Consider the following 27,478-nt stretch of genomic DNA (forward strand, 5'->3'; position numbering starts at 1 on the left):
GAAGGGGGCCAGGGAAGGGAGCAGGTGATGGTAACCCAATGCCAGCTCCAGCTGCCCAGCTGAGGCAGGCAATGCAGGCTGTTAAAAATAACATCATCAGTGCCTCTTGTGTCATGCTGATGGAACAGACACATTGGTCTGGAAGCACAGGAGGGATGTAGGGACTGAGATGTGTTTCTGGGCAGATGAAGTCCACCATGAATCCGAATCTTGTGAAACTCATTCAAACTCTTGGCCAGGCTACTGGGAGTTATAATCCTTGAAATTTCTGCTTGCAAGGAACATGCTATGATCTTAATCACAGAATGGTAGGGGTTGGAAGGGACCTTTACAGATCTAGTCCAATCCCTCTGCAGAAGCAGGTCCACCTAGATTAGGTTGCATAGGAACACGTCTGGCTTTACAAATCATTTAACTCCTTTGCATCTCCAGACAGGAGAATGGACATGTTGCTTGGCAAAGATTTGAGAGATCCAAAGAGGAAAGCACCCTCAAAAGACAGGCAATGGAGCTGGGGAAGGTTCTGGAGAACAAGTCTGATAAGAAGCAGCTGAGGGCTCTAGGAGTGTTCAGCCTGGAGAAGAGGAGGCTGAGGGGAGACGGGAGCATTCTCTGCAACTCCCTGACAGGAGGCTGTAGTGAAGTGGGGGTCAGTCTCTGCTCCCAAATCACAAGCAACAGATTAAGAGAAAGTGACCTCAAGTTGCCCCAAGAGAGACTGAGATTGGAGCTGAGGCAGAACTTCTTCTCTGAGAGGGGTGTCAGCCCCTGTGCCAGGCTGCCAGGGAAGTGGGGGAGTCCCCAGCCCTGGAGGGATCCCAAAGCTGTGGAGCTGAGGTGCTGAGGGCCATGGCTAAGTGCTGGGCTTGGCAGTATGAGGGGAGGGGTTGGATTCAGTTTTAAAGACCTTTTACAACCACAACAATTCTATGGTAAGATGTAGGGCATGTGTCTGTTCACAAGTGCACACTCACAGCCACCTGCCCACAATAGTGGTTGTGAAACACTGACCAACCTAAAAAAAACAGGGAGGGAAGGGTGTGAAATTTGCAGCTTCAAGCTTCTCATCTGCCTTCTGCCAGCTAACCCAGCTCTGCTGGGACTACCCTTCCCATGCTAGCAAGGTTCAGCACAGTTGCCATTTAAAATAAGTCTCCCCACACAACTTTAAAACACCCCATGCTCATGCCAACAACAACTTTCTACCACACCACAATAACTCTCTATTTATAGCCAGGATTTCTTCATGCCACACACCCACACCTTGGCTCCAGCAGCACATCCAAGAACACTCATCCCCATAAACCAGGATTTTGTTATTTTAACAAGCTGTGGTGAAACCCATTTCTGCCCAGGAGTGAGTTCCAGACACACAACCACAGATCTACATCAGCACAGGCAACACAGGACTTCTCCCCTCCTCTCCTTGCTAGAAATGACAGAGTAAAGTCTCCCAAGGGTTAACACAAAGCTACAACCGCTTCCATTTGAGCCATAATTGAAAAATCAATAGAATTACTAGTTTGGATGCTCATGTGCTTAAAGTAGAGGTCTAGGAGGCAGAAGAAAGAGTGATTTCTTCTCCTGGCCATGATCTGAAATAGAGAATTGTTTTGAGTTCTCCAGGCCTGTGATCCAGCACCAATAAGGTGGAGGTAATCCACTGTTGGCCTGTAATTCATTAGAGCTTAAAAAGTGCTGAGGCAGGTAAGTGCATGGGATGCACTCACACAGAGCAAGTTATTGTTTCTTTTAAAGGAGTATCAAGGAAAACTGCATCAACAATCCTTGCTCCACTTGACTACTACTAAGAAGTAGTGCCAGGACATCCAAACTGAGATCAGCATCCAAGTGTGTAAAGGTGCTGTGCAGACACACAATCCAAGCAGACAAAAAAGGCTTTATCATTCCTGTGGGTGTAAGGCTGGCTCTCAAGAAGATGCTGCTGATAACAATAAGGGTGTCTGCATACTCCCCTCTTTAACTGATATCCCGGCCTCTTGAGTTCCACTTACCAACATGGGTCTTCTCATCCAACAACAAGCAACTTTCAGTCCCTTATCTCACTCCCTTCACTCTTTTCCTTCTCACTTCTCATTGCTGTGTGACCTTGAAGGTGTATAGAGGGAGGAGTAGTGTGGACAGCTATTAAGTGTATATCCCAGTGCTCAGAGCATCAGGAACATCCATTGTAAGGTGCCCACCTCTGCTGTCAAAATAACCGACCTTGCTACCTTACCTGACCTTTGCCCTGCACTGCCTGGGCCCCCAGAAATGGTGCTTTCTCATTATAGATAGTGCAGGAAGGCTCTGAAAAGGAAATACTCATTTCACTAAAGGAGGGAGAGACTGTAGGGAAGGCCAGGGAGAAGGTGGAGTTACTGATTTATCTTAAGTCAGGATCTGCAACTAGACGAAGGGATAAAGGTGGCACCCATTGCAACTTCTCTCCCCTCTCAGGTACAGGGAATAACTTTGTGTACTGCTCCATCACCACCCATCAACAAGAAGGGTTTTAATCAAACCAGTGCTCCAATGTCAGCAGGCAAGGAGGGCTCATTCCAGCATGACACATCCCTCTGCCATAGGAACTGTTGTACTGGTAAAAGTTTTTAGTAACACCAGCGAAGAGTTGGGATAGCAACTTGTTTATTACAGCCCAAGCAGCACAGTTATTATGACAGCCAAGGTTCACACTATGCTGTCTGAACTGGCTCTCATTTAGTCTTCATCTCTGACTGATGAGCAGCTCTGAGTTCACAGAGTGGTGGGGATTTGAAGGGACCTTTAGAGATCATCCAGTCCAACCCCATCTGCAGAGGCAGATCCACCTAGATCAGGTCACACAGGAACGTGTCCAGGTGGGTCTTGAAGCCCTCCAAGGAAGGAGCCTCCACACCCTCCCTGAGCAGCTTGTTCCAGCAGCCCAGTTCCTATCAGACCCAGACATCCCCAAATCTGTAGCAGGGACCTAAGCCTCGTGTTCCCAAGCAGAGGCAGCCTCAGTGGAAACCCTCATTTTGCCCAGCCCTGTTCACAGCACTGCTTGGAGGTGTCATTAAGAATCCAATCAGTGTGACGTCATGGGTGTAATTGAATTACATGTCTGCTCAGCAAACCCTTTCCACTTGGCATTCCCATTGGCTAATCTTGAATTATGATGGATCATACACAGGGATATATGAAACATGCATGAATAACCCAAGCATGCATTTTTAATGATGCAATCCTGATAACTTCCCCCCTCCTAACAAAATCAAAATGAATTAAACACAAGTAGCTGTCAGTGGCATAAAAAAAAGAGAGAGCAAAAAAAGCCCTCATCATTTAAATGGCAACATCAAGTGTTCACCCAAATTGCAGAGTGACTAGGACAGTTTTGTTGTAATGATACCAATTAACATATCCATCCATTTAAAGTTTCCAGTGCAAAAAAAAAAGGAAAGAGCAGCTTGGGTGATATTAATGGTAGGGAAGAAAGGTGATGATAATGGATTGCAGGGAGTGAATAGCACTGAAATTAATGGGGTAATTCAGATGAATTGTCTGACAATGGCTGGACAATCCCTCAGCAAAGCATGTCCCCAGATAGAGCTTGCAGGTTTGTGACAGCCTTTAAAACAAGGGCAAAACCTGCAAACCCAACAGTCAGAAATGATCTGAGGCAGAGACCACGAGACTCCACAGGTCTTCCTTGAGACACTACTACAAGTAAAGTTGAACATCCCAGACGACTGGTTTAGCTATACTGGCTTTTCTTCAGGGTAGAGGGGATCAAAAGACTTCTGAAGGTCATTTCCATATCTGTATTGTCTGATTTAACTGGCCATGAACAAAGAGGAGGGAATCATTTGCAGCATTGCTCTTGCACTTTGAATTTGCACTCTGCATCACTGCTGACCTCTTACAGATCCAGTGCAAGAGTTGCCTTGGACAAGTTGGCAACATGGTCTCACATCTGTGTTTTTCCATCTATCAGAATCATCCAGATACACTTCTTTTGCCTTAAACCCTGTCGATGTATCAATACCACTTACCTCAAACACCCTCATAAGTGCTCTGTGCAGGGTTATAGCTTCAGCTACCTGGGCTAATGCCATTCTGACTCCTAAATGCCTGGGGAAATGGGCAGCAGCCCTGGTTAAAAAAAAAAAATGAAGGGAAAAGGAAAAAACCCTCCAGTTTTTGAAAGTAACTCCTTGGGGGCTTCTAAAGAATTCAAGTCATAAAGAAGAAAAATGTGTTCCTCCTCTGTGGATCACGAGTTTCTGCTATGTTCAGTGAAAATCAGACATTTCTGGCTCATTGCAGATTTAGTATAAAGCACAGTGTCACAGACCTTGTTCCTAATTGCAGACAGGCTGGACACAGTGGCAGAGGATAGAGCCGCTAGAGATACCAGTATGTGTCTCATAACAAGCTCATTAGCTCTCACATCAGACCCTCATGTTCCTCAAAAAGGGTCCCAGGGCCCCTCTCAGGATTTATGCCAAGCGTGCTTAAGCAGCAAGTCTCTTGGAAGACCTGGGGAGAAGAAGTCAGTGTGCTCTATAACAGACAAGGGAAGGGTCATGCTTTACAAAATATCCTTTGCTATTTAGTTAAATAACTAAAGCAGAGATTGTTTCTCTTCTCCAAGTGGGTGACTAGCCTGCTCTGCTTGCCTTTCTGTAAGATTTTGGCATGTCAAGCACTATCAGCAGCTTTTGGGGGTGATGGGATCTGTGTGCAAGTGTACCAGGAGTAACTCAAGATCCAGGGTGGAAATAGGTTGAGCCAAAAGCCCTTTTTTTTCCCCCAACACAATGTAGCAGGATAACTAATGGAATAATCCTGCTGTCATCCTAGGGACTTTGAGGTTTAGCCCTGACCTCTACCCCAACTCCTGTAACTTGTGCAAGTTCAGGCTTTCTGCAGTGATGTCGTGCATGGAGTTACATCCTTCTGGCAGCACATCTGCACTGGCAGGGTGTTTCTTGACTCTCCCATTAAGCACTGCAGTTATTTACATCAGGAATAGATAGGTAACTATCTCCAGGGAATGGTGTAGGTGATGCTTTGAACTCTGCTGACTATATCCACAAGGTCATTCTATGTAGCAGGTGATCTGGACCATTTTCTTAAACTTAAATATTAGGAGGTTGGGACATCTCTTTTTTTCTATTGTATCTAGCAACAGGACAAAGGGTGATGGGATGAAGCTGAAACACCAAAAGTTCCATTTAAACATAAGAGAAATCCATTTCACTATGAAGGTGAGGGAGCCCTGGCCCAGGCTGCCCAGGGAGGGTGTGGAGGCTCCTTCCTTGGAGGTTTTCAAGACCCACTTGGACATGTTCCTATGAGACCTGATCTAGATGGGACCTTGGTTGGACTAGATGATCTCTAAAGGTCTCTTCCAACTCTACCATTCTATGATTCTATGAAATATCTACCTCTTTTCCAGGTAAATCCACTTTAGGTATCCACCATAGCCCAAATAGTTTTACTCTTTGCAACTCAGCTCCACTTCCATACCTGACATAAACAGAGCTGGGAGAATAAATACATTATTGATTTCATCTGCTGGGCAGCTAAATCCTACAGCTGGCACATTAAGTAGCATCCACAGCACTCAGCAGAGGTTGGAGCATCAAGACTTCACTTCCTTTTAAAAAAGTGCCAAGATTTTTTTTAAGGGACTGGTATTCATCAGGAGAGGAAGACTGGGAGAAGACACCTGAAAAAGGCTTGATTTCTGAAAGTACACACAAAAAATGCCACCCCATCTCTGATGCAGTGAATGCTCAGTGTCCAAAGTCACCTCTCAGTTTTCATGATCGTAGTTTTTCACAAGAAACAGTAGGATTGTGAGAGAGTGGAAGCATTATCCCTTGAAGGGCTCATTGCTGGCCAAATCTGTGTAGTTCTTTACAGACAAGTGCTACACAATGTGATGTCTGCACCCTGGGAAGAGCATTGCAGATGTACACTGGAAGATTTCAAGCTAAGTGGTTCATGAGGCATTTTTTTCCTCCTTTCCCTTTTTGCTTTGCATCAACTCCTCCATCATATGTAAATGCTAAACCATGGCATAATTTAGAGATGGGTTTATCTTTAAGAGAATAAATTCATCTTGCTTGAAGACGAAATAAAGAACAAAAAAGATGCTTCGACTTTGTTACATTTCAAAAATAAAATCACTTCATAAAAGCTACTCAAAGATGTCACATCACTGAGAGATACTTAAAATGCAGGCAGTGGGTTTTTTAACTGTTCCCAAGAAACACTCCTGTTGAGCAGAATGAGGGCCATGAGGTTAAAACACAGCCATCATAACCTTTATTGCTTCATTTTTGTGAAGCCATTAACCACAGGAGGACCACAGATGTGCCACAGCCCCAGCAGCTGGAGTGAAATTCAATATCCCACATCAGAACTTAATTTATGATCAACCTGTTGGGAGGGGGCAGTAAGGCCAAAGCACAGCATTCCTGCCTTCTCCACTGCAGGGAAACCAGAGCTGCACAGGGGTCTCAGAAAAGTGATGTGTTGAAGGAGCTCAGCCAAAGCCTTTGCACAAACACACAAGCCTGTTGTCACGTGGAAGGAGTCAGCCCTCACATCAGCAATGAAGTCTGGCAAGTGGAAATTCTGGCATCTAAAAACAGCTGAACCCCAACAACATCCAGCTTTGAAGTAACAGTTCAGGTGCCTGTGAAGCCTCAAGATGAAATCAAAGTGCCATCGTTGTTTGTGCAGGACGTGATCATTGCAAGTGACAGTCCACTCCCTGAAGAACTCGCAGACTATGTAAAGAAGAGCGTAGGAGGCATGTAGAGAGGAAAGGGTTTTGCCTGAGGTCATGCTGCAATCAGCAACAGAGCCAGGAATAGATCAAGGGTTCCTGCTCTGCCATTATGTCATATCAAGTTTTTTTCTGCCTACTCTTTGTGCCCTCGTGTTCTCTGTATCGCCCCCAATCTCAGCCTTTCCCATCAACCACCTGCTCAGCTTCATTCACATCCTTCTAAGGAACTTGCTCCTTTCCACACTTTGCCCTTTTGGCCTCTGCCTGCTCCAGTTATTTGTGCCCTTCTGATTGCAAGTTCCTGGTATAAGAACCTCCTACAACTGGAATCACGTACCTAAGCGCTTTTGAAAGGATCTTGATTGCATCTTTGCATACCTAAATACTGCTTTAATCCATCTCATCCTACTAACTTGAGTTTACAAATCATATCAAAGTATGTTGGGCATTCCAAAACCATAGAATTTTAGTTGGAGAAGACCTCTAAGATCATTGAGTCCAATTCCTTCCCTCACACTGCCAAGCCCATCACTAACCCCTGGCCCTCAGCACCTCAGCTCCAGGGCTTTGGGATCCCTCCAGGGCTGGGGACTCCCCCACCTCTCTGGGCAGCTTGGCACAGGGGCTGACACCCCTCTGAGGGAAACAGTCTAAACCTCCCCTGGGACAACTCAAGCCCACTTCCTCTTAATCTTTTGCTTGTGATTTGGGGACAGAGACTGACCCCTACTTCACTAGTGCCCTGGGCCTGCTGCCACCCCACTGCTGAGCCCAGCCAGGCTGCCACTGGCCTTCTTGCCCCCCTGGGCACGCTGCTGCCTCCTGTTCAGCCCCTGGCACCAACCCCCCCAGGCCCTTTCCCTGCAGCAGTTTCCAGCCCCTCTGCCCCAGCCTGGAGCTGCCTGTGTTCAGGGTGCCCCAAGGGCAGGACCCATCACTTGCCCTTGGGCAACCTCAGCCCATTGCCCTAGCCTGGCCAGGGCCCTCTGCAGACTCTTCCTGCCCTCAAGCAGGTCTGTGTACCCACCCAGCTTCATGTCATCTGCAAATTGACTGAAGGTGCACTCAATCCCTTCATTGATAAAGACGTTTTACAGAACAGACACCAAAACATATTGTTGACCTGTACCCCATCACCCAGTGTCACACTGTTCCCTGCCCTTGTGCAGCAGCAAAATTCACCTGGGTAATAGTGCTGCAACTGGCAGATGTGTGATCCCAACTAGAGACCAGCCTGCTCATCCACTTATAACTCTGGGGATTTGCTGGCAGTGCCCCCAGATCACTGCAGATGCCATAAATTCTGCAGCCTCCCTTTCCCTTTTAAACCAGCTTGAAGGGGGTTTTTTCCTAAGCTTTCAGCAGTTTAAGGAGCATTTGTAACAACATCAGAAAGAAGCAATCACTCAGGGACACATACACATTGTGTATTGGCAACCCCTCTTGTCTCCTAAACCAGAGGAGCTGGTTTAGACCAGAGTCCCCATCCTCAAGTAGTCTTCTGTATATTTGCAACCTTTAGGTGACTGCCCACTGCCTGACCAAGAGCATCTGAACTTCACAGCAGAGGCTGGATAAGTCACCTGCATTAGAATAATGAAAATTCAAGACAATAGAGGGACTAAAACAAATGACCCCATCTGAGGGTTTTAATTCAATTTCAGCAAGAAAATCATGCAAAAGATAACCCTGCATTGAGCTTTTCTATTATCATCATATTAGAGCACCTCAGAATCACTAATCATTCACAAGACCCCTGACAGAGCAAGGAAACATGACTACTGTCACTTACAGTCAGGGAACAGAAGTATAAGGGATGTTTACATCTGAACTAGTTGCCCTTAGCTCCCTTTATTGTTAATGGAGATTGGGGAAAAAAGACATTTTTAGGACACTATTCACCTATTTTAGGGTGATTTCAGTCTCCTGCAGGATGAGATATGCTGTTTCCTAAAAGGCCTGATTACTCTTTGGACTTGAAAGGGAGGTGACAATAAGTCTTGATTTAATTAGATGAATCCTCACACTCTAAAAGTTGGGTCCATAAACACCATGAGCAGAGCAGGAACTGAACTCAGGCTTCTTAGGTTTTAGTCCCAGCTAAGATCAAAGTGTAGATGGACATCCAAGATGAGCAAGGCTGAAGAGCCATCCAGCACTATCAAAACTATAGAGGCTTGAAGGAAACTTCTTATGGGAAGGGAAGAAAGGGGATAGAGGAGGGGAGACTGAAATATGCTGAAGAACAAGTTCAAATGACAGTCAGGCAAAGTGGCTTTTGGAAGAAAGGGGCCAGATGACAAGACAGCAGAGGAAATGGGGTCTTGTACTGTCTAGAAGATGCAGCAGATGTGAGGACAATCCAGGAGCAACATACATTGACTATCTCAGTGAACACACGTGGGGAAAACCTTGCTAAGTAAGACAGCATTTCTAGTCCAGAGAGTGTTCAAGGAGGAACTCAGTGTTTTCCCAAGCACTTTCATCCCACCCCACTCTTCTTTGTTCAAATAACTGCAGGAGAAATGGGGAGAGCAGACAGATGAGTCCAAGATGATTGAAACAAACAAATTCTAGCTAGGCTCTGTGCAAGCAATTAAAGAGCAGCTAATGAAATCACCTGCCACCAACAGAATTGACAAAACATAGAAAATAAGTCACGTCAGAGTCTGCCAGAAACATCCCTGGCATGGACAAGGGGCCTGATGGCTGGTGTATATTTAGTGCCAATGATATCATCTTTCCTAGCAGGGCTTGCCTTCTGCAGTGAGGAGAAGGGCAGCACTTCCATGGCAATGTCAGTGTGAGCTTGAAGAGGAAAGCGCCTGAGATTTCCTTAACAGGGAAGAAAGCAGCACAGCGGTAGCCTGGGCTACATCACAGAGCAGGAGACAGGCAGGGGCTGCAAAGCACAAGCAAGATGAAAATCCAGGAGGGGGGAAAAAAAAAGCTCTACATAATATTCATGCTGGTATATTAAGCACTGGCTTACTGTTAGTGTAATGAGATTGTGGTTATTCGGGTCCTGTTAACAGTTGCCCCATCGTAACCTGGGACTGCTCAGAGCTCAGATAAAGACAAATCCTTTTTAACACATTAGGGAATGTGATACCTTGGTGAACAGTCCTGCATCTGCACATACATGCATTATGCCAACCATTTGTTAAAGGCTGAGCATTAGAATACTAATTGCAGCAGATTGTTTAATCTCTTGCCCTCCATCACTGCTTTGCAGCACTGAGAGTCCCCTAAAAAAGGCAGATTCCTCCCCAAATGACAGATTGGTTTTAAAACATCATGAATTAACAATCTATGCTTAGCTTTATCTTATTTACTAACAGTGTCAGGACATATTTGAGACTTTCAGCACCTAGATATTACACTTACCTGAGTTTCCCCTGACCAAGCAAACCCCTTCCCTTGAAATAAGAACATCTCAGTCATGCAACCCAAAGCTGAAGCTGTAGTACATCTCTAAATGAACAGATGCAATACACCAGGGTAGCCCTGCACCACTCACCATCCTAAAAATCTTTCCTTTACCCCACTATATTATCATAATGTATTTCACTGCTGGGGCTCCCACATAAGTTCAGTTCTCCAGCTTCCAAGCAGACAAAACCACTAACCTGGCAAGAAGAAGTTTAACCAAGAGCCTAAATGCAGCAGCCTCATAAGATCTTGCACCTCTCCATATATTGCATGCCAAGATAGATGTGCAAGGAAAACAGAGACACAAATTTGGACACATTTTCTTTTTCTCCATGAATAGTAAATCAGCTAAAAATTCAGCATTTAGGTGGGATTCTGGGTCCTGATTTACATCGTCACAAGAGGGGGAAGGGACTTGAAAACATCAAAAGATTTTGACTTGTCCATCTGACAGCAGAAATACCAACAAGGGGAGAGATAATTAAAGAGAAAACAACCAAAAAAAAGGGAGACAAGGGAAGGTGAGGAGGTCAAATAACCATAAGTGGTTGTTTCATAGACCATAAAAGTCACAGAGCTTTGGAGGTTTGTTTGTTTGGTGAAAAAGAGGAGGAATGAGCAATCAGGTTGAGTTTGGCTCAGGCTTGAGGGGGAGGCTTTATTTATTCTTTTTGTGTAAGTTTTTCTCCATTCTGTAGGAAAACAAGATGACTTATTCTCATTGTAAGAGACAGACCTAACAGGATGCCAAGGTCCTATCATTTACCAACAGAGAGATGTTTTCTGAAGGGCAGGAGAAATACATTAGCATGTACCACATTTCCTTATCACTCAGGTCAGCTCCATCATCAGTCCCTTAGACACCAAGAGATACACAAATTGTGTCTGAAACTCAAAAGAAACCCATGGAAACTTGGAAGCAGTGGGGAAAAGATCAAAGTGCTTGTAATATGTGAAACCACAGCCACCTCATCAGATATTACAAGTCATAAACTCCCCCTGATAACCTTAATCAGCCCTATGACAAACGAGGCAAACACAGAGAGATTTGCACAGTGCTGGTCCCTGTGTTTAATTAGATTTCATCAGAAATATTCATATGAGGAGGTGTCTGCCAGTCTCAGTGATAACCCTTTTCTCTGACATCACTGCAACTGATTGCCAGCCTCAGTTAAAACAAAAAAGCCACAACATTACAAGGAGTCAAAAAGAAAGATGACTCCAGACCACATCCAACATCCCAGCAGGGTGGGATACCAACATGGCTGGCAGGAGAAACAGTGGTTTGTATTTCCAGGATGCCATAAATACAACAGTGCACTGGGGTCTTCTGCCAACTTACCACATCAGCTAGAAAAACAACCATCAGCAAAGCTTCCAGAACTTACCAAAGTCCCTTGGGGGTTCCTGTTTTGTTATCCAGAGTGAACCAGCCCCATGAATCACCAGCAGAGCATGTTTAGCACAACAGAGTGTAACCAGAGCAGAAACCCACAGATAACTGGCTCCCAACTTTCCTCTCTAAGCTTTGCTTCTCTTGGCACCCCCAGGGTCCCTGCCCATCTCCCATTACAGCCTAGGAGTGCTCAGCTTGTTTCCAACACACACTGCCAAGCTCATTGCACCAAGGGGGATCCCAGCTTGGAGGCACTGATGTATACTTGATGTAATAGTGCTGATATATAAGAAAACTCTTACCAGGAGGGATCTTCCATGGTATGTGTCCCATAGAAGGGATATTACTGTTCACACAACCCTGCTGCCTCCAGTCAAGGATAGATACCAATCCAGCCAGCACATCTACTTCCCTTTGGGGTCTTGTATTGAAATACCACTCAATTCTCTTTCATTTAGGAGACAAATGACTATCCTTGGGGTTACAGATGATGTGACACTGCCCAGTGTGAAGAAAGCCAAGCAGTGATACAGTCAAGATCATGAGAAAGGCATTACTGACATTAACCTAGACTCAACACCTAGATGGTCAGTCAGGGCACAGCATCCCAGAGGGGACTTAGTTAGAGCTCCAGCTTTGATCAACTGTCCTGGTGTAGCCTTCAGTCTTCCTTTCTACCCCTCACCCAGTTTTTCCTCGTTTCAGAAAGGGCCAAGAACCTGTAGCTCTTCCATCTGGTTTAATTTAGGAGAGGTGAAAGGCTACTGACAGGGTTTTGGAGTAAAAGAAAGAAAAGACAAGTGTCAGACCAAGCAGGAACAGATTCCTGAACCCTGCATTTCAACACATAGCTTCACTCCTGCCGACACCATATGTGTTGGGGGTCTACAAAACCCAGCAGAAGTCTCTCATGCTTCCCCCTGAGCTTCACACACAAGTCCAACAACCAGCAATCCATCAAAGCCTGATTGCTCTGAAGCCAGGCTGCCACCAAGATAAAACGAGAGGTGATGAAGCAAGCCAAAGTCGTTAAACCTAAATGAAAGAAGCATGAGGGGAAGAGATCAAGTTGGAGAGGAAGAGAGGAAGACTTTTTATTTCTGCTTTCCTTCTCTTGGCTTCACAAACACCACCAGCAGCATTCACAAGTGATGTGCAGATGATGTTAAAGCTTCTCTAAGAGGGGTTCACAACTAAGGGGCTGCCACACACCAGTGAAAATGAGTCTGAGCAGGAGAGAGGTGGAAAGAGGCTCTTCAAATTAGCTCAAGCCCAAAGCATCTTATCCTAAACAAAAGGGAGGCACATTCCTTTTTTGCCTTTTAATTAAGTGCTGGCTCATAAATCAAACTTCTTGCTCCTATGCCTTGGATGTCTGTTGGAGGAAAAGCTCTTTAGAATAACCAAGGCCCTGCAGTCCCTTCTCCAACTCCAGTAGCATGGCTTAATGCATCACTTCTGTTTGCTGTTAAAAACCCATCCTGCCTTTGCCAGGCCAGGAATTTGGCCTCTGATCACCCCCAGAAACACCCAGTAATAGGTCACAAACTGAGCAAAGCCTCCTCCAGCTTAAACATCAGCTGTGGAGAGGAGAAAATTACTGTTAAACTAAGCATCTCCCTACATTTCCACAGGGGTACCCTCATCTTATTTCCAATTAAAAGGTTCCTAGAGGTGGTCTGGGGAAAGTGTTTAAGGCAAATTGTTTTCACAGAGCAATAGCCAGAGAATAAAGCCTGGAAGGCATGAGTTTAAACCTTTCATCAATCTGTTGCACACACATACACACTTGTAGACTCATTTTAAAATACATTTCAATAGCTTTCTCTCATGGCTGTTCTGTTTTCAGCCACTCTGACCCTACATTTCTGTCTCTGGCACAGCACTCCTTTCTGGCATCCGTGAGGTGAGCTACAGGTATCAGTCCAGTCTGAAACAAATAGTCCAGTTTAGACACTCAACAAAGCCTTGGGCAATGTAATCACAGAATCTTAAGAGCTGGAAGGGATCTCAAAAGCTCATCCAGTGCAACCCCCCTGCCAGAGCAGCACCACCTAGAGCAGGGCACACAGGAACTCATCCAGCTGGGGTTGGGATGGCTCCAGAGAAGGAGACTCCACAGCCCATCTGGGCAGCCCCTGCCAGTGCTCCCTCACCTCAACAGGGAAGAAATTCTTCCTTGTGTTTCTTTGGAACCTCTTCTGTTCCAGCTTGTCCCCATTGCCCCTTGTCCTATCACTGGCCATCACTGAGCACAGCCTGGCTCCAGCCTCCTCACACCCACCCTTGATGGGTTTGGAACATGACTGAGCTCAGCCCTCAGGCTCCTCTTCTCCAAGCTGCAGAGCCCCAGCTCCCTCAGCCTTTCAGCACAAGGCAGATGCTCCACTCCCTTCAGCATCTTGCTGGCCCTGTGCTCAACTCTCTCCAGCAGCTCCCTGTCCTTCTGCAACTGAGGGGCCAGAACTGGACACAATATCCCAGATGTGGTCTCACCAGGGCAGAGGAGAGGGGGAGCAGAACCTCTCTCCACCTCCTGCCCACAGCCCTTCTAATCCACCCGAGGATGACATTGGCCTTCTTGGCCACGAGGGCACGTTGCTGGCTCATGCTCATCCTGCTGCCCACCAGCACCCCCAGGTCCCTTTTCCCTCTCCTGCTCTCTAACAGTTCATTCCCCAGCCTGTGCTGGTACCTGGAGTGATTCTTAATGAGTGAACAGTGAGAACAAGCAGCTTTCGTGCAACACATACCCCATGGGCACAACTGGGCCTTGTGAAGGGCTTCAGAGAGATCAAGGAACTGAATCTGAACCTCATTATCATGGGTTACATCTTCACTAGCACTCAGCTCCCACCCTCAGCACCCATTCTGCTTCCTTCCTAATGACAGGAGCAGTCAAACTGTGATGTCTACATCAACACCCGTCTGTGGCTAAACCAGAGATCAATCATCTAGCCTAAGAGAGAAGGAGGAGGTGAGAAAGACCACAGAGGTGATTTTGGGCACAGATCTGGCTTCAGGATGGTGAGGGGGATGGAGTGGAGGATGGTTGAAAGGAAGAGATGGATGCATCGAGCCTTATCGGGGACTTGCTGTTCTTTCAATTGGCTCCCTGATAACATATGGAGCTTAATCAAAGATGCAAATTATGTCCTATCTAGAGACAAGAGAAGGAGAGAAATAAACCCAGAAACCATGCATGAAAACAAGCCAAGAAAACGAGGGAGTGGGGAGAAGGTTTCCTCTTTCTGATAAAATTATTTCAAAAGATCAAATTAAAGCAAAACTAATTAGGAGAACCACACTTAAGCTGGGTCAGCAGGCAAGAAGCATTCAAATCAAAGGCAGATGCAAGAGGAACTTCAAGGGCTCCCTGAAAAGCCATTATCCCAGTCAAAAGGGAAGGGGATAGAGAGGAGGAAGGAATGACAAAAGCTGTTTTGGCTGGGCATCTATCTGGGCGTTAAATGCAGTGTATGGGGAGTTAAATAGCCTGGAAAGCAGAAGCTGCAGATGAAGAACAAAGCTGATCACCTAATGTCCCATCCAGAGCACTTCTCAGAGAACAGAGGGGCAAAGACAAAGAGAAGTAGATAGAACAAGGGGACACAGGGATGTAGCTACTTTTCCTTGTATCCCACCCCTCCATGGTTTCCATCAGCACGAGGTATTGCAGCCTGAATACTCCATGTCCTGCAGGTAACTACTGACATCATGCAGAAAATCACCTTCTATGACAAGGCAAGTGACAACCAGCATCACTGCCAAGTGTTCTCTGAGAGAGACTCATGGATTTCAGCCATGTAACTTGCAGTATGTTGATAGATGTCTCTCTGCACCTGGTTTTGTCACCAACACCTCCCTGCCCTCACAGCACATGTCAAAACCTACCAAGCTAGAGACCCTCTGCTGTGGAGACAGACTAAGAGTTGGAAGTCCTCAATCTAGAGAAGAAAAAGCTCCAGAGAGATCTTAGAGCAGCCTCCACTCCCTAAAGGGGCTGACAAGAAAGCTGGAGAGGGACTTTGTGCAAGGGCCTGGAGAGACAGGACAAGGGATGATGGCTCCAAACTGACAGAGGAGAGATGCAGACAAGATGTGAGGAAGAAATTCTTCCCTGTGAGGGTGATGAGTCCCTGGCACAATTTACCCACAGAGGCTGTGGCTGTCCCATCCCTGGCAGTGCTCAAGACCAGGTAGGATGGGGCTCTGAACAATCTGGTCTAGTGGAATCTCTCTCTGCCTATGGAAGGAGGTTGGAACAAGATGCATTTTAAGGTCTCTTCCAATTCAAACCATCTTGTGACTCTATAAGTTGCAGCTACTTAAAGGGTTTAAAAAAGGAGCTGATGGTAAAACCTGATGCTTTCCCTGCTGCAGTGGGTGCACTGGAGTTAACTCTTTCTCTTGAATCTGTAAATAAAGAGCACAGGGTTCAGCACCGCCAACACAGAATGCATGGCAGCAGCCAGTGAGCAACTCTGGGCTTGAAAGTACAGATGCATTTGGAGAGATCAGATAGTCATTTGCAAATCCCATTGCATGGCTGCAGGATCTCATCTCTGACAAGGTTCTGAGGCATTGTTAAACCAGAAACTCCCCCCCCAAAAAGAGCAGCACTCAAGACATGTATGCAAAGCACCCAGCAAAAGCACAGCTCAGCCAAACACTGCACACCAGCACAGAGATTGCTGAGCAGTCAGAAAACAGAGAGGGGGACTTGAGAGAGAGACAGAGAAAATTAATTGCTCTCTGCCAAAAAGCAGGCTCTAACTCTTGCTGGGAAGAGCAACCTTGCTAGCAGTAGAAAAAAAAAAGCACTTTTCCTACTGCAGTTGGATATTGCAATGAGCAAAGAACTAACTGCAGCCTGCTACACTGACAAGTTGTAGCTGGAAGTCCCAAAGCAATGGAAATGATGGGTGTGAGGGGCAAAACACACACCTGCAGTGGTGGAGCAATTGGTGTGTATTTCAAACAAGTGCCAGCTGCACCAGTTCAGCATCAGGGGTTGGATACATGCCCTCTGATGTGGTTTAGGGCCTGGGGTTTTGCAACAGAGGTCACAGGGTAACCCAGGCTGGAAGGGAACCTCAGGAGGTCTCTGGTCCAATCTTCTATTCAAAGCAGGATCTGTTGTGAGATGAGATCAGGTTGTTTTACCATTCAGGCTTTGAAAATCTCCAAGGATGGAAACTGTACAACCTTCATGGGCAACCTGCTTCAATGCTTGTCTGTCCTCATGGGAAAAAGCTTTTCCTTATATCTAGTTGGAAGCACTCTCATGTCAACTGATGCCTGCTGTCTCATGTCCTCCCACCAATCTCAAAAGCCTGCCTCCATCTTCTCAATAATCTCCTTGTAGGCGTGGGAATGCTGCTGCTAGGTCCCTCCAAGTTTTCTGTTCCTTAGCTTGAATAAGCACATTTCTCTCTCTTTTGCTCTTGGGGCAGGTTCCCCAGCTCCTGGTGAATCGTTTCACCCTCTCTTGAACTTGCTCTTGTATTGAGGGACCTAAAACTGAGCATAGTAGCTAGATATGGACTGGGAATTGACTTCAAGATGATCATCTTTGCCCTCAATCTACTAGCAGTGTCCCTATTTATATAGCTGAGGGTGTTGTGAGCTTCCTTCTGCATAAGCACACTGATGGCTCATTTGTAACTTGTTGTTTACCAGGATCCCCAGGTCCTTTTCAGGAGAGATTCTCCCCTGCCAGGATCATTGCAAGAAGCCATTCTTTTCCAGGTTCAGGACTTCACACTTCTTAAATGTCAATCCCATTGCTCCATCCTCTCTAGGTCCCACTGGACAGTAACCCTGCTCTTCAGCCAGAATCTCCTTCCTGAGTGCAGCTCTGGGATCAGCAGATGCACAGGGAAAACTGCTTCCCACCTAATTCAGCCTCTATCTGGTGAAAGGTGAAGTGCAACAGAAAGATGCCCACTCACCTGCAAGGCTTCAGAGCAGAAGGGGAAGAGAGACATCACAGTAGCCAACTACTGTAATGAAGTGCTTCAGTGGTCCTGCTCTGGCAGGGGTTTGGACTAGATCTTTTGAGGTTCCTTCCAACCCTTAAGACTCTGTGATTCTCTGATCTTTGATTTCACACATGGAGATAGTATCTAATCACTCACACTTTCAAGTCACATTGGACTCATCAGTCAATGACTTTTACATGACTCAGTACAAACGGGTGTCAGTGTCCAACATCCACACAATTCCCATCTCCAGCCCTTTCAGGGCTCCTCACTGCTACATCCAACATGAACATCAGTGCCAAGAACACCACAGCTACCAAAATCACAGCTTTCTCGATGTTACAGCCAGAAAAACTAACTACTCTTCAGGCATCTATGACCTCTCAAAGAGGGATTGTATTATCAATGTAAGGCACAGACAACTGCAGCTTTCACAGACGTCAAACGCACATGGGAAGCAGCATCGCTCCATCACGAGTGAAGCACTTGGACTCCTGCTGGTTTAGGAAGCTGTGAGGAGAGGCCAGGGTGAACAAGCCCCTCTTACAGAAACCAGCTTCCCAGCAGGAGCCAGAGCCTCTACAGCATGTTTTCAGAGCAGTCAAGTCCACTTGCCAAACAGTTTTGGGGAGAAAAAAAAGCAGCAGAGGGAAGAAGGAGGAAGCTGAGTTTCCCTGCTGACATTCACACAGAGCTGTCAGCAGCAGAATATCCTCCAGGGAATATCAAAACTGAGCAGGGTTTCTCATCTTGTTCAGAAATCCCCTCACCTGGAGAAACAGGGAGGATCTGTGTCTTTGCCTGCAATTATCACAAGACTGCAAACCATGCAGGCACATCATGGCATCACCAACCCCTCCAGAGCTCTGTTGCCTGTGGGTTTCTGCCCATTTCTTGACACATTTTTACTTATCTGAATTTTTTTTTCCATCAAAACCCTCCATTTCATTCTTGTTACCCACTCATGGCACTTGAGAGCAATCCAACTTTGTGGAAGGACCTGACACACTGCCAAATCCCACTAGGATTCAGCTGCTTTCTCCTGCTAAACAAGATGAATCCTGCTCTGGGAAGACATCTCACCCCCACATGTGAGGTAGGAATGACTGTAGCAATCAGCAATGATAATAGAGCTGCAAGTTTGAGTTGTCATTCAGGGTTACCCTCCTGAAGCAGTCCTGACACTACCATAGGCCAAGGTGCATCTCCTCCAAGCAATGGGCTGACTCCTTTATCTGTCAGCAGTTCTCCCTCCCTCTTTGAGGCAAGTGACCTGTAAACAGCACTGTAGCATCCAACTAGGGGCTGACAGGACAGGTATCCACAGCTACATGGCCAGAAACCAGCAGGAGCTCAGACTTGCACGTACTTTCCAATCCAATTGTCTATCTGACAAAGCCAGTCTTCTGCAACACAGCCATGAGACAAACCAGAATGAGAACTGCAAACCCAAGCTCTCAAATACAAGCATCTCCCTATGGTGTTCTGTCTCTGGATCCAAAGAAAACAAGGTCTTAAGGGTTTGGGGTAATCTGGAAGATGGTTCATGAAACTGGTCATTACTGAGAATTTTCTACCAAATAAAAGCAATAGCTGGTGGGAAGTGCTGAGCAGATTTCAGAGCTGCCTGATCTGAATGAAAACCTGTCCCCTGAATGGCAGTCCAAATGTAAAAAGCCCTCCAAAGACCTCAAACTGATGGGATTTTATGAAAAAAAACCCAAAATACAGAGTGAAAGAATTGGGGTTTAAGCCAAATTTCTTTCTCTGCAAGGAATTTAGCATAGAAAAGGCTTTGAGGGAGATATTTTGATGGAATAAAGAAAGATATTTCATATGGGGAAGTTTCAAATAAATGTAAATAACCACAACTCCATTTTCAGACCAACCTTCCTAAATGGACAAAGAGCTTTGTTTTGTTAGAAGTGCAATTCCTAAGGCTGTTCCCAGGTTGACATTTGGAAACTCCAATTGCCCTTTACACCTGCATCTACACATAGAATAATTGCAGTTAAGTTGTATTGCTTTGACTGGAAACTATCTGCACAAAAGCAATGACCCATAAATTAAATGCCTAGGGAAAGAATACAAGGTATACTGAATACTGCTATGCTCCCTTAGAGATGACAGGTATTAGTGGCACATAATTTGGCCAGATACACTAGAAAGAAAGATCCAAAGTGAGCATACAAACCCATGCAAAGCATCTCCATGGGTACAACTGTGCTTTGATGGCAGGAGAAAGATAAGACCTAAGTGTGTAATGAGAAAGTGGGGCAAAGGCAAAAACCAAAAACCCAATGGATTTTGGGAACTGACTGTTTTACAGCAAAGAGGTTTGTGGGAAGCACATACCCAGGAATAACTCCTGTTCCCAATGGTTTACTGCACTGCTTGTAGAGAGACAAAACAGATGTTTGTTAAAGTCAAGCAAGGTCTTGTATCTCCTGAAAGCAATCACTAAAGATTCACAGAGGTGCTGACTGACTTTCAGGCACAGGTTCTGTTGGAAGCACTTCCCATCATACCTGGAAGCTCCCTCTGCCAAGGAAGCCCAATAAAGCACCCTGAAGTGTAGGAAAGCTATGGCAATGCTTACCAATGTGGTATGGAAGCAGAGGACACACCACAGGCTGGCCAGCACAGGAGGTAATCACAGGCACTGAGATCTGACCAAAGCACTGCAAGATGAAGTATTTCTCATTAAAATGAACCACAAGATCTTTAACACTCCCATGTGGGTGGGATCTGGTTTTCCATCCCATGTGATTCATCCAGTTTAGCTGGTTGCTACAATCACACATCTCACACCCTTTAGTGCATTGATTTCCTCCAACGCTTCTTCAAGCAAGAAAAATGTTTCCTGCCTTTTGCAGGAGAGAAAGTGAGGTCCAGAGGCACACCAGAAGTTTCTGGTAGAGCAAAGAACTGAACCCAGTTGTCTCCCAACCCAGGGCCACCCATCTCCATCTCCAGGAGTCTACCAGCACTCCTCAGGCCTTTAATCCAAGGGTTCTACACACAAGATATGGACACAAGGAATTTTTCTTTTCCACAGCTCTGCATTTTTATCATATTTATATCTTCAATCTGCAGGGTCAGGCTCTGCTGTGGACAAGCCTGCAGAATTGCAGGGTGCATTTCTACAGCACATTATTCAGTGCCTTCCTGTCGGTCTTGCACACGTAGCTATGTGTATTTTGCCTGGGGCAGTGAAATAGCTGGGGCCAACCTTGTGATTCTGTTCCACTCCCTCTTTTGCTACCCTATATCTGTCTTGGGTTTTCCCTTTTCTTTCTCTCTTTGTTGTCTTGGTTACATGGGCAGATTCCTGGTACGCTGCTAGTTTTCATTTTAATGATATGTTCCTGTAAAGCACAATATTTTACTTCAGTTGTGTGTGCCACTGGATAAATTCCTTTGACATTTGTGTATCAACCAACAGATATTGCTTTATGGCTGTGGGTATTTTGCAGAGTGTTCAGGGATTGCATACATCAAAATCTGATACTCAGTCTGCCACTTGCCTGTAAAAAAAATACACACAGGGAGAAAGACTGAAACTGCAGGAAAAAATAAGGAAAGTTGCTCCAAAACTGCCTTGTAATTACTTCCAGAGAGTCTTCCAACAACTGGGTAGATTCTCCTATCTTGGAAGATAATCTCACAGCTCCTCTCCTCATCCTAGCCAAAATACTCGACTGTAGCTTCACTGAGCAGCTGCAGCTGAACCAAGAGAAATAGCAGCTTCATATCTGGCGTGATAGGACCTAGCAAGCAGGAGAAAAAGAGGGCTCCTGGGCTTTGTCCACTGGTACATGGAGTTTCATCTAATCCTGCAAAGCTTATTCCACTTTACCTGTAGGCATCTTATTAAAATATGAATCAAACTTTATGCTAACATAAGGGATTATGCTGGAGTTGCAATACCAGTGCAGTATTTCCCATGCTTCCTATTTAAAAGAACCCGATTGATGAGCCAAGAGGGAAAACAAACCTACAAAAGGCTCATAAAGTCTTGGCAAGGGCCAAGGAGCGTCAAGTGAAAATCCTAAGTGCCAAGCTGGCCTTGTGTGGCACCCAGCAGGGAAAACAAGCTGCTGTCCTGAGCTCAGATACCCTCAGGAGCCTTGGAGGAGGGCAATGTGTGGAGGAGTGTCAGTGATCACAGAAGTCATAGCAAGGATGAGGCCGAACCTGCAGGAACTGAAGGCTTCCAGAAGCCTGGATCAACTGGTCCAAAACAACCACATGTGTTCAGGGGAGACCTGTTTTGCTTTGTGTTGTGCCTCTTTGGTGGAGACTTATTGAGGCAAGGAAGATCTCATCCAGAGATCCTGCTCCAACAAGCAGACCCAAGGCAACAACTACCGCAGGCAGAATATTCAGCACATCAGGAAAAGGGAATAAAACGAAGCTTTCTCAAATTACATCAGCCACTTCAGTTCCCCTCTTCTCATACTTTACCCTATAAGGCTGTCCTCACTCTCTACCACATTCTGAAAAGCACTAAAAATCTTTCCCTCCTGTTTTCCCCTATTAAAAGCAATCAGATCTTGGATTCTGCAACATGACCTGCAAAGACAAAGGCAGAGCTGTGGCTGAGTTTGCCGTTCCTGAAGCCAAAATAAAACCCCAAAAGCTTGTGAGTGCAGGGAAGCAGCAATCATTCTTAACTGCTTAGGTCTTTTGGATATTTACCATTCAGATCTCAGCAACCCCATTTTTAACTCCACAAGAGATTAACAGGAGAACGAAACAGCTGATTATGATATCACAGATGACAGGGAAGCAAAACCTAATTAGTCAGGGGAGGAGATTATTTTTATTACAACTGTTAAAAAAACCAATTTGGCTCCTTTTCCACGTGCCTGGATAGATTGGTAATAAAAGAAATCAAACAAACCTATCCAACAATTCTCTTTTCAAAAGCATCAGCAGCCTTTCCTCTGCTGAACAAAGCCAGAGACATTTGCCAGTGGGCAGAATCCTGGTCCCCTTGCACATCTCCCTCAGCACGAGGGAAATGCCACCTGAATTCATAATGCTGATCTTCTCTTAAGTGAGGAAACAGGAAAATGAAGCACCTTAAGGATCTATGAACAAGTTATTCTCCCTTCCCTGTCTTTCCATCCTAAACACAAGCCATAGTGGATCATCTTATGAGCACCTTCCTCTCCCCAACTTGGAGGGGTTTTTATCTGCAAAAGGAATTCAAGGAAGCATCAGTGCCCAACACAAGCTCTGCATCTCTGCCCAACCTCCCTTTCCAGCTCTCATCCATCTCCAATGTTACAGCAAAGCCACAATCTCTTTGCACAAACAACATTTTGCAACATTCCTGCATTCAGCTAAACGTAGTCAGACTGGCAGATAGGGGTTCAAGTGGAGGCAGTGCCCATCATTATCATTAGAAGGTCACTTCCAATACCTCTTCTTGTCTTGAGAAAAACCACAGGTACATGATTCCCAGCTTCCACCCTCTCTACTATTTCCTTACATGGCAAACTACAGAGCTACAGCCCTGCAAAAAGCATATTTTTGGTGAGAATTCAGAGTAAGAAACAGAAATACACTCTTTATTGTATTTGGGTTTGTGTGGTGTCAGTTCTAAACATAATGCTCATTATTGTCCAAGACATAGCTTTCCTTTGATGAAAACACTTTTCCCTCAGTACAAGCACCCAGGCTGAACTAAACAGAGCAACCACTAATCCCATGTTAGGCTTGTGGTGAAATCACAGCTCAGTCACATTGCTCTGAAGAAAGATCTTCAGAGCATAAATCCTGTTTCTTAAAAGACTCCAGTCACAGTCAGTTTTTCTCCAGCATGCACAGATACCCTGTGATCAGCTCCATAATTAGAGATGGCCTGAACACAAGAGATCTTTTAGATGTAAACTGCGTCAAGTCTGTCTGTGGCTGGGCCTGTGGTTTGACTTCAGAAACATTTGTTTGGTGATGAACAATAGGATAAAATCCTTCTTCCATTCTCACACCAGCTTGAGGATGAAACACAGGTTTTTTTTCCCCAAGTAAGACATTTTCCATCCTCAAAACAGGTGGTGCACCAGAGGAAAAAGATTGCATTCAATGCAACAACACAAATCTCCACAAGAATGTGAAAAATCTGAGTTAGAGGACCACATTAGGTCTTACCTTCTTGAGCTTCCCACTCTTGGTACCCACAAAAGCCAGGGAGTGGTTCTTGTAGACGTAGGCAATGACAGATGTCATTCTATCTCCATCCTCGGTGAAAATGGGGAGCCCTCGTACCATGGATGATACTCCCAAGGGGGCATTCATATCCAGGCCACAGAAATTGTCATCAATTGTTAACAGCTAGAAACAAAAAAGAAAGAGAGTGTTAAAAAAAAAAGCCCATGAAGCCAGCAATTCTTCAGCTGTTTGGGAAATATCCATCCAAGCAGGTACACCATTGCATACAGTGCCTATAATTTATGCAGCCTGACAAATCAATGACAAAGGAAGGACTGCAGAAACACAAAGGTGGAAAAAAAAAAGATGTGTCCAAAGCTGCATGATGAGTTACAGACAGGAGAACTGGAAACTTGCTTCCCTTGAATGACAGCCCAGCAGGATACATTACGTTAAGCCTTTTTCCTACTGCTTTACCAGACAGTTTTACCAGTCAAGACCTAGCAATCAAAGACAAAGTCAGCTGAAAATGTCTTAAACATATCTAGTTCTGTCAAAAAAAAAAGTATGCACATCATTCCCACAGCATCCAGAATAAAACCCACTGATCTAAATCTGCACTGGCAAATAGAATAAACCCTGCCCTGGCCTCTGGCCCTGAGACCAAATAAGTAAAGCTCACATCTATGAAATCTAAACAAATACTCCCCTTCTACCTCCAAACTCTGTAGCATCACTCATGCTACATCTTGGAACTACAATCCCACAAGGCACGTCCAGGCATTGTCTGGGAGAGAGTTGGTGAGCCCAGGCCAAATCTGCAGCAGGAACCATGCTGAGAGTTAAACACTATAGATGGTGACTGCACACACTCCTCATTCTCTGAGTTAGTTCAATTGTATAGAATCATGGAATAGTTTCAGCTGGAAGAGACCTTTGAGATCACAGCCTTTGTCCCAGCCCTATCACCCACCAGCCCATTTCCCTCAGTGCAACACCCACCTGGCTCTGAAACCCCTCCAGGGACAGTGACTCCAGCACCTCCCTGGGCAGCCCCTTCCAGTGCCTGACAGCCCTGGCAGCAAAGAGATTCCTCCTCACACCCAGCCTCAACCTCCCCTGCTGCAACTTGAGGCCGTTTCCTCTTGTTCTATTGCTTGTTACCGAGGGGAACAGACCAACCCCACCTCACTGCAGCTTCCTCTCAGGTAGTTGTAGAGAGCCAGAAGGTCTACCCTGAGTCGTCTTCAAGCTCAACAGCTCCAGATCTCTCAGCCCTTCCTCATCTGAGATGTGCTCCAAATCCTTTCCCAGCTTGGTACCCGCCTCTGCATCCTCTCCAACACCTCCATGTCTTTCTTGCAGAGAGGGCCCCAAAATTGGACACACTATTCGAGGTGATCCTGGATCCCTCTCTCACAATTTGTCTGGACACTTCATCTCTTGGCTCTGTATTTCTTCCCCATGAAATGGAGATTATCCAGATTTACCCATCTTACTGTGGTACTGTAACTCACTGATGTTCTTTGGAGAGAAGGGAGGTTTCACAGCTGTTGTGGAAGTTCTCCAGCATTTGTTGGAGACACCCACAAGCTCCTAACAACCAGAGGAAAGACCTTGTTCATTAATGCTGCTGCCCGAGCTCAAACCCCCGTTGCATTTGAACTCAACAGGCTTGTCATCAGTCAGTTGCTCCCCTGGGATCCTCATGTATGAATGCAAGTAGTATCTGGTTATCTCTGAGGGTGTTTCTTGGCATTTCATGGAGTGCAGCAGCAGAACAGTACAGACAACTCTTCCACCTTAATGCAACATCTGGGCAGTAGGTAAGGCTAATACAGGTTGCCAATAAGAAGATCTCCACAGAATAAGTCAAATAAAGATTAAGCTCCAGATATCACTGTACACCACTGCCAAAGCAGTTGGACTTCCTTAGGACTACTCACAGATTTGAAGTTAAGCACAAAATGTTTTGCTGGACTAAGGCCTAGAGAGATAATAATTAACACAGGAAAGCTGCCTAGTTTTCATATATCAGCAATAATGGACTATGACAATTCTCTTTATCTGAGCTCACATCTTCCTGGAAGCAGGGCCAGACTATGTGTTGCTCCTTACTTGAGTTCACAAACAGTAAAAGCCTAATAGTTGATTCATTTTATTCTCACCCAGCAATTACAGGGAATAATTACAGATGGTTTTACTGAATGAAAGAATAATGTGTCCTAAATGTATTTATAAACACATAAAACCTACGAGGAATTCAAAGAGCCATTAGTAAGGAACAGTTAGCCTGAGCTCTGGCCTGCAAGAGTCATTAGTGTTTGAGGACTGCCCTTTCAGAGCTAAAACACCAGCTCAAAGAGCAATTACAGATCAGATCAACAGCCTCCATGAGCAGCAGACGGGATGTTGCTAGTCTACAATGCCAGCACAAAGCCTGACATAAATCTGCATCCCAGATCCAAAGGTCTAATTCATCTGAGGTCTAGCACCACCAAGCTGATGCCCACACTTCAGAGAGGCAGGACGCTCCTGCTGACTGCAGGACTGGCAAAAGCTGAGTGTTTCTGTGGATAATGAGAACACACACAGCTTCATTACATAGGTCAGGATGGGGAAACTGCAGCTTGATTACTCAGGAAGTGCAAATGTGTTTGAAGTAGCTACGCTACCCAGGTCTTTCTGTGAGGCATGAGACACTGTCAGAGATGAGCTAACAAGAGGAGTGGTGTGTTGGTCTGACAAAGTGTGACAAGCTTTCATTACCTGACACATCACCTGGTGTGGGATCCATCTCTCTTAGCTTTAACCATGTGAAATCTTAGCAAGCAGCCTACAGCTGTCATCTAAACTACCTCCACAATCAACAGAGGAGAGGAGGTATGTCAGAGAACGTGCCATCCAACCAAAGTTGTAATGCACTGGATCACCTTCTGATAGACATGGCTGATTGCAAAAGGACTCCAGATGATTCATTCAGCCTAAGCATCTAACATTAAGAACTATCATGCTTTGGACAGGAGATTGGACTAAATGACCTCTTGAGGCTCCCTCCAACCTGAGTCATCTTATGGATGTAGGACCTAAAAACAACCCAGGCCTTGAAGTCAAGCCCAGTCTGACCAGAAACCTTTAAGTTCTCAAATTAACGTGATCTATGTTTCAAGGCTGTAATAAAACCGTGTATGAGTCTCACTCAAACTGATGGCCTGACACTCTGAGAAAGAATTGTTTCACACTGAAGAAATCCCCAAACCATCTACAAACAGCAGAAAGAGAGGCAAGGGAAGAAAGAAGGGAAACAAGAAATTGGAAACATCTTTCTTTACCATCAAGAGGATGCAAAGCTTAATAGTGCCAGCAGACGTCTTACCTAGGGTGCAATCTATGAAGCTCCGTCTCAAACAACAGGAAATTACACCGACAAGCAGTGAAATGATAGCAATCAAGCAGAGCTGGCACAGTCTGAGGCATCCTCCCTAGTGTTGCACAGCCTCCCACATTCTCCCCTGGCTGCAGCACAGCCAAAAACAACTACTCCAGCTGAACTACTCGAAGACCAGAAAGGATCCACGCAATCAGCTGCTTTGCCTTCCTGCAAGACCCAGGACCTAGAATTTCAGGCAGGAGCTGCTTGTGCTGTTTTTCAGGGAGAGACAAGCTACTTCTGTTTGCCCCCTGGGCAGGTCTGAGTCTGTATAAGGATACATCACT

General features: G+C 45.5%; 1 protein-coding gene across 1 annotated transcript in view; it reads right to left on the reverse strand.

The window, feature by feature from the left end:
* The window catches only part of PLXNA4 (plexin A4), a 453,732-nt gene that overhangs the window by 406,885 nt on the left and 19,369 nt on the right, over positions 1 to 27,478 (reverse strand). The window contains exon 2 of the mRNA XM_061989565.1: positions 23,762 to 23,944. Within this exon, the coding sequence (XP_061845549.1) occupies positions 23,762 to 23,944 (183 nt within the window). The remainder of the gene's footprint in view (positions 1 to 23,761; positions 23,945 to 27,478) is intronic.

The sequence above is a fragment of the Colius striatus genome, chromosome 1, assembly GCF_028858725.1.
Source record: "Colius striatus isolate bColStr4 chromosome 1, bColStr4.1.hap1, whole genome shotgun sequence".
Taxonomy (NCBI): domain Eukaryota; kingdom Metazoa; phylum Chordata; class Aves; order Coliiformes; family Coliidae; genus Colius; species Colius striatus.